The sequence below is a fragment of the Eubalaena glacialis genome, chromosome 11 (genome assembly GCF_028564815.1).
Source record: "Eubalaena glacialis isolate mEubGla1 chromosome 11, mEubGla1.1.hap2.+ XY, whole genome shotgun sequence".
Classification (NCBI taxonomy): domain Eukaryota; kingdom Metazoa; phylum Chordata; class Mammalia; order Artiodactyla; family Balaenidae; genus Eubalaena; species Eubalaena glacialis.
In genome coordinates, this window is record NC_083726.1 from 17,400,016 (window position 1) to 17,411,663 (window position 11,648).

Sequence of the window (11,648 nt, forward strand, 5' to 3'; positions counted from 1 at the left end):
GGCAGAATCTGTAGGACGTTTGTTATGTGAGATGTGAAGTGGAAAGAAAGGAACAAACAAAGGATGACCACAGTCTGGGTTGAACACCTGGGCAGTTGGTAGTGATATGACACCACCATGAAGACATGAAGAAGAGTTGGTAGTCAGTATCAGGAGTTCGGTTTACGACATAAGTTTGAGACGCTTGTGAGACATTCCAGTGAGTTGTCAAGTAGTCAACTGATATAAGTCTGGAGGGCAAAGAAAATGTCTGGGCTGAGTCTCTGAATTGGGAGCCCATCAGCATGGAAATACTGGTAGAAGAGGTCAGCTAAGGAGAGTGTAGAGGGAGGGAAGTGGAGCCTGGGACAGAAGTCTAAAGAACTCCAACATGTGGATTAGAGGAGAAGAAGCCTGCAAAAAACACTTAAGAAACAGCAAAAGAGTAGGAGGAAAACCTATAATGTGTGGCATCAGCACAAACCAAGAAAGGAGAATTTCAAGGAGGAGAGGTCAATTATGTTAGATGCTTTGGGAGACCAAACAGGATGATGATCCCAAAGTGTCCATTCGAGTTGGTGACATGCAGATCACAGGTGATGCTTTAATTTGCATCATTTCACTCCTCTGTTCAAAGAGTCTTCAGTGGCCGCCTACATGCAGAGTCAAGTTAGACCTCACCCGATGGTGTTAACAGCCCTCTACAGCCTGGCCCTGTCCTGTCTTCGTTGTGTGATCTCCCCTCATACCAGCTGGGGAACCAAAATCTTGGGACTCGCTTCCTTCCCTTGAAGCTTCTACTCACACCTTCCTCCAGTGCTTCACTTACTATATCATACTCCTCTCTTGAAAGATTGGATCATATAGCAGATGTGGTTCATTTGGGTTACTGAGGCAGTGTAACACTGTGGGAAAGCACTATACTGGCAGTGAGGAGACCTCAGTTCTTAATCTAGCTAACTCACCAGATAACTGAGTGCCTTCAGGATTACTACTCAACTTCTCTAGAGGCCTCGGTTTCCTTTTCTGTTAATAACTGAGGTTAAAACTAAGCATCTCTCCTTGCAGTGACCGTCTACCATTCTGTCTATTGTGCTTGTATCCATTTTCCATTCATTATGCTCATTCGTCAGATGATATTATAATAGTTCCATACAACCTATTTAGTTATTGACATACTTGAGAAATGTGAAATACTGATACACAAAATATCAAATGAATGGAAAGATACTGAGAGTCTTCTTATGGTTCAAACAATGTAAGAAATCAAAATACTTTTACATGATTTGCCCCTCAAAGGTTTTTACACTCTAAAAGGAGAGGAGAAAAGATTATAAACATGAAAGGTTAAATTACAGCATTCTGACACTGGAAGAGAAGAAACATGGAGGCACGTGATTAATTACTACAGACCGTGCTCTACCTTTACGTGCCACAATCTCAAAACAGTACATGTGGGCACAGTGCTCAGGAGGCACATAGAGATCCAAGACTGTCCTCGTGGCTTACTGAGAAGAACCACAGGACTGCAGAGGAAGGAGAGGGTCAGGCTGGCTTGAAAGGCCTAGTGGATGAATGGCGATTTGAGCTGGTGTTTGAAGTGCAGGAGAGAGTGAGGGAGCAGCAGACCTGCGATGGAGTTGGAAATGAGAAGCACATGTGTGTTTGGTGTAGCTCTAGTGGAGGATGCATTAAGGGAGGGGAGAGGGAGACCTTCAGGAGAAAGGACAGCCAGGTGGTTGAATGCTAGGCCAAGATGTATTATTCATTCAGCTAACGTTTTTGAGTGCCTACTATGTACCAAGTAATAAATATGATTTAGCTATAGCTCCTGCCCTCAAAAACCTGTCTCAAAGGGAGAAAGATACAAACAGGAAATTAATAGGTAATATAATAAGTAGTCTTAATGCAGAATGCTGTGCACCAGAACAAGCTATTGGTAATGTGGAGATCTGAGGGATTTTAACCATGGACGTGAATGGCATTTTACGAAGATTTACTGGTAGAGTGGGTTAAATCTTCTCCCTTATCTACCTGTAAAAGTTACATCGGCGTTCAACGAGTATTCATTTGATTGTAAAAGCTTAAGGTTGAAAGGGATTTAAAAAAAATTTTTTTTTCCTATTTTGTACTCCAGCCAGAACATGAAAAGTTCAGAGGTGGAAAACGACAAGATTGTTCCCAAAGCAGCAGTCGTTATACCTGAAGCTGAACAACTAATTGCACCTGGAACACCTATTCAGTTTGACATTGTACTTCCTGCTACAGAATTCCTTGACCAGAACAGAGGGAGCAGGTATGGGCTAAGGGGGGTTATCTCTGGGAGAACTGAAAATAAATTTAACGTCTCATGTCCCTACCCACCTCCAGAGACTATCACCTTCTGACTTAGAGTTCAAGTGTCATGTGTCCCTTTAGCTGAAACTGTCAGGATGTTTGACTCTGGCTATTCCCCTAGGCGTATCAACCCTTTTGGTGAAACTGAGGATGAGACATTTCCAGAAACAGAAGGTAAGTGGCTAGTTCTGTGTACTTATTCTTTCCCCGGCACAAAATGACCAGGGCCATTGAAATAAGATGTGAAGTCATGTTCTAAAGAGCTTTGACTTGAAATATGAATTGAAATTATGATCCACAGATGTGTGTTCTCTGTGCAAACTCACTAGGACACATGCAGTTAGGACCGTCCTGGGATAAACACTAAGGGGAGGCTGACAGATTTCCTGCAGCTGTCGTACCATCAGCCACATCCATACCCTTTTTGTAGCTCCTGCAGATAAATGCTGCCAAATCTAAATCTGCTATAACATTACTGCAAAACAAAGTCCAAGAGGATAAAATCTGGGTGAGTCATAGACATGCTATTTCATTTTAGAAAACCAAAAACACAAATAACTCATTCTTAAATTTGAAGATGACATGAAAAAAAAAAGTATTTAATTTGTTCAAATTCAGATTCTGATTTTTGTTGTTTGATTTACATTCTTACAAGGTACATAAGAACATACTCAGTAGAGCTGACCATAACCTCCTACTCCAAAGAGCTACACTTCCCAGCCAAGGCAATTTAGAAGTGCTGGCAAGACCTCATTTTACCACAGCCTCTCCTTGACTGAAGCCTGAGAATGTCATTAGAATGAAATGCCACTTATTTAAATTTAAAAGTAGGACTTGAGAACTGGCATTCCTTACAGCTTTAGGTAAAAAAAGAAAAAATGATGTTAATAGGCTCTGCATCAAATCTGACTCTCTGCTTATATCTAGCTGACTTCTCACACAGTCCACAGTTTAACTGTCTACACAAAAAGCTTTCTAACTTGTAAAAATTAGCTTCATATGGGAGTAACCATTTATAACATATCAATTATATTTTCCTAATAAGTTTTTTTAACCCTTATTTTTTAGGGGCCAGGATACTCATAGGGAGGACAAGTGAAGAAAAAGTAGGCTTCTTAGTTTCAAATGGTGGATAAGTGAATTACTGTTCTTACAGAAAAAAAAAAAAAGATCTTTTAAACCTTCTTCATGATCTTCCAGTTGTGGCTGCTGTTATTCAGTTTGTCAGGTTACGTGCCATTACCAAGAAGCCAATACTGTCAGCTCACTAGCATCAAATAAGCTAATCAATAGTTCTGCAATCTCCATTAGTTTATGGAACGTCATCACTGCCCTTCAGTAAATGATGTGCATGAATTGAATGAAACCCAACATCAGGTCTTATTTTCTTCTATAAGAGGACTTTATCAGTGGGCCAAAGTAATGAATGAATTTTCTATTGTCTAGTGGAAAAGCTCTTATTTTCAGAGAAAAAGTAAGATGCATATACTGCCACTTACATGTAGTCAACCTAGAGTTTTCATGCTAGAAGGATGTTCATGTGGTTTCATTTTATAGATGAAGAAAAAGAGGTACTTTTCTAGTCTAATGAATAGTTCCAAACAGACAAAATATGGACAATAGGAGATTCAGAGCTTTGGCAATTTGTGGCTTATATAAAAGCAGAGTATTCAGAGGTTTTGGTAGAAAGCCCTCCAGAAAGCAAGGCAAACCCGAGGTCTTCAGCCTGTTCTCAGACCAGCACATGTGCCGCTGGTATGCGCATCGACAGGCAGGAAGTGAAATGATCCTGAGCAGAAAATGCTCTCTTGCAGATTCTCTTTTGCAACAGATGTTTATAGTTCGGTTTTTGGGATCAATGGCAGTTAAAACAGACAACACTACTGAAGTGATTTACGAAGCGATGAGACAAGTACTGGCTGCTCGGGCTATTCATAACATCTTCCGTATGACAGAATCCCATCTGATGGTCACCAGTCAAGCTCTGAGGTACATTCAGTTCCGTTTTCAGATTTTCTTACAGCTTCGACTGATTCCCCTTTGAAAGCACGTTTAACCATTTAGAATGTTCATAGTAGAATTGTTTGATTAGATTACGTAAAGATGCTATTCATGTTTCTGCTCTGTTTTTTACATTTTGGTTTTATAAGATACATTGGCTAGAAGAAGTGCCCTTAAAGACAAGAGCTGGTATTTTTAGCAACTGGTATATTTAGTGGTGAGTGAATTCTACCCTGTTGGGCGTAAAGATGCCATCACTCGAGAGTTACTCTGAATCTCAGAGCTTGCAAGTGGAAGGGTTTTTGTTTTTTCTCTTCCATCTCTGAGAGTACTATTTATAAAAATTAAAAACTATGAAAACAGAACATGAGCCTGCCTGAGATAACTAGACCACCACAAGGAAAATCTGATTAATATTTGTTGGGCTGAAAATAAAGAAGCCAAGTCATGTTAACTACATGATTTGGGGTTTCAAGTAATAAGATCCGTATGAGTGATGGCAAACGACAGTCAAGCTGTGGCTGCCATGGGCATTAAGACCTGTGCTGTACAATACTGTAGCTACATGTAACACTTGAAACCTAACTCATCTGAATTGAGAAGTGTTTTAAGTGTAAAACACATACCAAACATTTAAGATCTCGTACTATCCCCCCCAAAAAAGAATGCAAAATAATTTTTAAATTAATAATACACCTAGCTGGTAATATTTCCAACCTATTAAAGTGTATTAATTTCAGCTGTTTTCACTTTTTTTGATGTGGCTGCTAGAAATTTTTAAATTACATATGAGGCTTACACTCAATTTCTGTGGGACAGCAGCACTGCTTTAGAGCCTTACTCCTGACTTTGGCATTAGCTGTATGAACTTGAGCAAGTTACTTAACCTTTGTGCCTCGGTTTCTTCAGCTATAAAATGAAAACAACCATATCCACACCCCATAGTATTGTCATGAGGAATAAATAAGTTAATTCATGTAAAACATTTACAGCTGTGATGGGCACATAGAAAGTACTCAATAAATGGTAGTTTCAAAAAAGTTAATTAGTACTTTGGCAAAAATCAGAATATAGTTTCTTCCATTTATTAAAATCAGTCCTTTTCATTTGTTATAAACCTTTTACTGAGAATGAGGTTCTTATGAATAAAAACCTTATATTTATTTAAAGATTTTCTCTAAGTACGTCCTGGACCTTTCATAGGCATTGAAAGTTTTCATAAGCTACAAAGCTTATGATAATCTTTCTTATCATCACCACCAAAAAAGATGAGAGTAAATATATGTAAAAGCAATGTGAAAAACCGTAGTACATCAAATAACACTATCCCCAAAAATGCAAAGACAACCCACAGGATGGGAGAAAACATCTTCAAATCATTTATCTAATAAAGGTATAGTATCCAGAATATATAAAGAACTCTCACAAATCAACACAGAAAAAACCCAGTTAAGAAATGGAAGAATGTCTACTTGAGTTGACATTCCTCCAAAGATATATAATTGGCCAACAAGCACATGAAAAGATGCTCAGTGTCATGAGTCACTAGGGCAATGCAAATCAAATCCAGAACCACTTCACACCCACTAGGATGGCTATGGATTTTTTTTTTTAAGAAAGTAACAGGTGTTAGCAAGGATGTGGAGAAATTGGAACCCATTGCTGGTGGGCATATAACATTGTTCAGTCACTGTGGAAAATAATTTGGCAGTTCCTCTATAACTTAAACATAGAATTCCATTCCTGGGTAGATACCCAAAAGAATTGAAAACAAGTGTTCATATAATAGTACTATTCGCAGTAGCCAAAAGGTAGAAATAATCCAAATGTCCATCAAAAGATGAATAGATAAACAAAATGTGGTATATACATACAGTGGGATATTATTCAACCTTAAAAAGAAATGAAGTACTGGTAAATATTACAACATGGATGAGCCTTTAAAACATTATGCTAATTGAAAGACACAAAAAGCCACATATTGTATGATCATTTATATGAAATATCTAGAATAGGCAAATCTATAGAGACAAAGCAGATTAGTGAGAAGCTGCCAAAAGCTGGAAGAAAGTAGAATGGGAAGTGACTGCTTTAACAGGTATGGAGTTTCCTTTTGAGGTGCTGAAGATGTTCTGGAACTAGATAGTGGTGATGGTTGTACAATGTTGTGATGTGTTAAATATCAATAATGGTAAATTTTACCATACATACCCTTGTATGGGAATTCATGTTTTGAGACAATTGAGAAGTCACACAGAAAATCAGATCTTAAGCAAATCCAGGTTACCTGATGTAGACAGCAAACTTAAAAGTTACTCACAAAATATGATATGAATGGCTTAAATCTTCATTTATAGAAAAATTTTACAAAATATTTAAAGTTATCCCAACTTGAGGGAAATTGTTGATGATGCAAATTTTAAAAATCATTAAATTCATACTCATTAATAGGGACATAAATAAAAATTTATTTATTTAGCTTTGTAGCTAAAAATTCCATACACATTTTCTCATTTTCTTAACCACCTTTTTGAAATATGGAGGTTCTTATCCCAATTTTACAAAGCAGTTGAGAGAAGTCAGGGTGACTTACACAAGATCATAAAGTAAGTAGACAGGTTGGAATTCAGTCTTAAGCCCTCTGATTATAAACACCATGCTTTAAAAAGTATAACTGCATACCTTTGAAATTGTAACCATTTGGGGGGGACAGCTTTATTGAGATATAACTTACATACTGTACAGTTCGCCCCTTTAGAGTGTTTTTTAGTATATTCAGATTTGTGCAACCATCACCACAAACAGTTTTAGAACATTTTCATCATCCCCCCAAAGAAAACCCATACCTGTTAGTAGTCATCCCCTTTTCCCCTGCAACCTGCTCAGCCCTAGCCACTAATCTTGCTGTTTCTATAGATTCGCCTATTCTGGACATTTCATATAAACAGAATTATAACCATCTTTTTAACAGATTTTTTGCTTTCACTTATGAAACTTACAGCAAATCAATAATAATTTATATACACAATACCATGTGTTAGAAAGTAGAAATTTTTATCTATATATAAAATAACATTAAATTCTCTAATGCAGTTAATTTTCTCAGAGACACTGATGATGCTTAAAATGTTGTTAAAGAATTTATGTAGAATACCTTCTTAAAGTTACTCCTCCTACACCCAAACTGATAGGGAATAGTTTTGTTAAAATCCCTTCACTGTTGTCTCACCTCTACCCCATGTTTTAAAAAAAAATTGTTAAACTTAGAAGTATCCATTTATCCAGTACTTTAAGGGAAACAGACTGATAGTAAGTGCTGAGATGGAGGCTGTACGGAATAAGATCCATCCACATTAATTTTCTGGAGAATTTTCTAGAGAATTATAATGCAGCCTTTTTGGATGAGCACTAAAATACTGTGAAATTCTCTATTTGCTATAATCTTCCATTAAAGATACCCTGAGGTTTAACTACACAGGTTCAACAAAGGCAGAAATCATGGCACATGCTCCCTTTGGATCGTCACATGGAGCGATCTCACCTCGCCCTAAACTAGGTCTTATATTTTCATATTTCGAGGGGTTTTGTGTGATTTTATTCTGAACTTGTACAAACTCATCTAAGGATATAATTTTATCCAACATTTGTGATACAATGAATCTCTTAAAATTTCAGGTTGATAGATCCTCAGACTCAAGTAACAAGGGCCAACGTAAGTACCCTCATGCATGCTAATTTCAGTGATTACTCCTTAATTCACCTTTGTAGCCACCTGAAGCACAAAGTAGGCACTTACTAAATTTTATTTGCCAAATTAAATGTCACCAATAGTGCACTTTTTTCATGACTTTTGCCATGGAGAATGATCTTGTCTGTTTTTTAATTCCAGTTTGTTGTGTGATATTAGGTCTATTCCTGTTTTTTTCTAGTTTGAACTCACCAGTGTCACCCAGTTTGCTGCTCATCAAGAAAACAAGAGACTGGTTGGCTTTGTGGTCCGCCTGCCCGAATCCACAGGCGGAGAGTCCCTGAGCACATATGTTTTTGAAAGCAACTCAGAAGGCGAAAAGGTCTTGTTATTTTCTTCATCTTAAGATTCCATAATATTTCAGCCCAAACAAAGATACTTAAAGGGTTATTTTACACAACCCCCCTGGATATTTAGTTGACTATTCTTCAGGTCCCCATTGAGTAGTTTAGATAATAATACCTCCTAGTAAGGCCCCACTGAAAGAAAACTGGAGTATAATTTCCTTATGGAAAATACATATCAACCAAAATAGAGTGAATGAAGAACTTTAATGGTGAAATATAAGAGTTTAGTAGAGATATCAGGAAGTGTTTAAAGCAGTTCCCCTCAAATTTATTCTTTTAAAAATTAAAGCAAAAGTTACAATGGAGAAAATCTGTTCTCAGAGAGCAAACCAAGGAAGCAGATGTCAGGAAAGTACATCTAAACTGTTCTTTTCTTTAGTATGAAAAACTGCATTCACTACTTAGAATTAATCAAAATGAATCAACCCTTCTTTCAGGAAGTATCTGTTTACCACTGTGTATGAACGTGCAGTGGTTAAATACGGTTAAGAGAGAAAGGAAAAAAGTATCCCAGTAAGAACTTTAAACGATTTAATACCTTCAGTTTTCACTTAACCTGGATATTTTTTGTACGCACAAACCGGCAACAGGAGACCAGGACAGGTGGACGCTAGTGTTCAGAGCCCTGGGTGATGAGTCTCCTACAGCCAGGTCCTCTGTCCCCATGCTGACGTGAGCAGACAGTGACCTCGTTGTACTCTCATAATCATATTTCTTTCTAAAATTCTTTATCCTTTTCTGCCTTTGCCAAACACTACTTTTCTTGTCTTTTGCAGATATGTTATGCTATTAATTTGGGAAAAGAAATCATTGAGGTTCAGAAGGTAGGTGCATTTTAGTGCTGGTTTAACAACAACTCAAAGGCTATCTTTACACTTAGATTTCTCTCAAAAAGAGAAATGATGCTCACTAGGCAGGGTGGCCAAGTTTGGGATTTCCTTTTAAGCCTTCTAACTACCAGGCATTTTTGATCAGCTAGTTCCATGGTCACTGGTAACACGTAGAGTTCTTAGTATCACTGCTGCACCTCCTACTGTTTTATCAGTTTTTTTGTTTGCTGTTGTTGTTGGCTAGATTTCCTTTCTTTCAAATTAAGCTGGTACAAACCTCAGCATCTACCATGCGCTCTAAGGCCTTACTCCTCAGAGTGGTCACAGGCCCAGCAACATTGAGACGTTACCTGGAAGCTTATTGGAAATGAAGACTCTCAGACCTGTCTTTCAGCAGTTTGCAATCTTTCATTTACCCAACTAATTTTTGAGATTAAATTTTGTATAAGAAAAACCCTGGAATTACAGCAGTGAACAAGGGGCTTCTGGTTCAGCACTGTCCAGTAGAACTTTCTGCAGTAATGGAAAAGATCTATTTAATATGCAGATTGAAACGTGGCTAGTGTGACTAAGGAACTGGATTTTAAATTTTTAATTAATGTAAATAGTAACGTGTATTGAATAGCTAGTGGGTATCATACTTGTGCAATTCTGATCTATCAGGGAGGGGCAGACAGATCAAGGACTAAGACCAACATAATGAAAAAATAGCAAGCCCTGCAAGTTTGTATTTTATGGTGTAGATCAGAGTTGGCAAACTTTCTGTAAAGGGCCAGATAATAAACCTTTCTCAGCTTACTATCTCTGTTGCCAACTACTCAACTCTGCTGTTAACATAAAAGCTGCCATAGTATGTAAATGAATTGGCATGGCTATGTTCCAGTAAAACTTCATTTATAAAAACAGGTGGTGAGCCAAATGGCCATAGTTTGCCAACTCTTGGTATAGAGTAAAAGGAAAAGAATGAGTTTAAAGGTCAAAGTTGTGAGGGAAGTTCCTCTCTGGACTCTTTCCAGAAAGATGATTCTGAGTTGGCTATGTAAATGATATTTTGGCTGAGAGGTAGAAACTTGGCCTAGTTTCTGGAGGAAGTAATTCAATTGAGGGTTTCTTTAGAGATTCAAGGAGACCCACCTGAAGGCGCACATAGACGAGTCAGAAGGAATGAGGCTACATTACAGAACATAGTGACAGCCAAGCCAAAGGGGTTTTAAGTGCATTTTAAGCATTTTCTTTTCTCCTTCTTAAACTCCCATAACTTCAGGATCCAGAAGCATTGGCTCAATTAATGCTGTCCATACCACTAACCAATGATGGAAAATATGTACTGTTAAACGATCAACCAGATGACAATGATGGAAGTCCAAGTGAAAATAGAGGCGCAGAATCTGAAGCATAACCTTCTTGCGCCTTTGGGTGAAGAGCACCCAGGAAGGAGAGCTGCCTCCTTAAGGGTTTTCAACTTCTCTGATACATACAGGCACACCACTTGGTTTCAGAATGCTGACAGCCGCTTGTGGAACGTACTATTGATGCCTTGATACTGAGACTTGGGAGGGAAACAGTAAGAAATGGTTGACAACATACCCATCTACAAATGTTATTTTAGGTGCTTTGTGGTAAGTCCTTTTCTTAGATTGCATTGTTCAGCGCTCAGAATGAAAGCTATGGAAAAAATGCATTGTTCACTTTATTTCAGTGTCATCTCTTTTCAGTTTCCAGTATCTTTTCAAAAAATGGTAAAAGCCTAGATTTATAATTTGATAAACACTAAATATTTCCTATTAATATAATCTATTTTTGTATTTTACTTAATGAGCTTTAAGTGCCTGTCATTCTGAAACTTGTATATTTATAATCAAGTTTGTCTCATAATTGGGCCTAATAGCATTAATTTGTGCAGTTAGGTGATGAGCCCTGTGCCTTGAGGCTCGAGCACTAGCAGAAATGCAGGTCTAGTTTTGGTAACTGTTCAAACATCATGCAATAAAAAGACAAGCAGATGAGTACCACAAAAGATGTTTAGTTTTACAGTGGAACCTTAATGAACCAGCATTCAGAAGTTTATGGTCCTTTAGATACTGTTTTTAGGGGCGGATCACCATGGACAGGGTGCAGCTCTACCAATTCCTGTTTCTTCTGAGCCAGACCCTCCTTAAAGAAGGGACCAATTAACTTTAAAACTCACTTGAAGCACAGCTGGCCATGGGGCTTGGTATAAAAGTTCCTTTTTCCACCCTGACATGTCTGGTTCCAGGCATCCCAGCCCACTAGGAAACAAGTATAATTATCTTTAATTGGTACAGTATGTTTAATTATAACAAAGTTCAACAGAAATATCACTTTCTTTGTAATAAATTAACCTAGCAATAAAAGCTAGCAAATAAAAACTATCTTTATTTCTTT

At 37.7% G+C, this 11,648-nt stretch overlaps 1 protein-coding gene across 2 annotated transcripts in view; it reads left to right on the forward strand.

Annotated features, from left to right (window-relative positions):
• The window catches only part of APPL2 (adaptor protein, phosphotyrosine interacting with PH domain and leucine zipper 2), a 50,781-nt gene extending 39,133 nt beyond the window's left edge, over window positions 1-11,648 (forward strand). Inside the window, exons 15-21 of one of the 2 annotated variants that reach the window (XM_061204781.1) lie at window positions 2,117-2,275; window positions 2,438-2,490; window positions 4,131-4,305; window positions 7,993-8,029; window positions 8,247-8,387; window positions 9,189-9,236; window positions 10,507-11,648. In XM_061204781.1, coding sequence (XP_061060764.1) covers window positions 2,117-2,275; window positions 2,438-2,490; window positions 4,131-4,305; window positions 7,993-8,029; window positions 8,247-8,387; window positions 9,189-9,236; window positions 10,507-10,641 — 748 coding nt within the window. In that variant the 3' untranslated portion in view covers window positions 10,642-11,648. The remainder of the gene's footprint in view (window positions 1-2,116; window positions 2,276-2,437; window positions 2,491-4,130; window positions 4,306-7,992; window positions 8,030-8,246; window positions 8,388-9,188; window positions 9,237-10,506) is intronic. The other variant, XM_061204782.1, reaches the window with a different exon arrangement.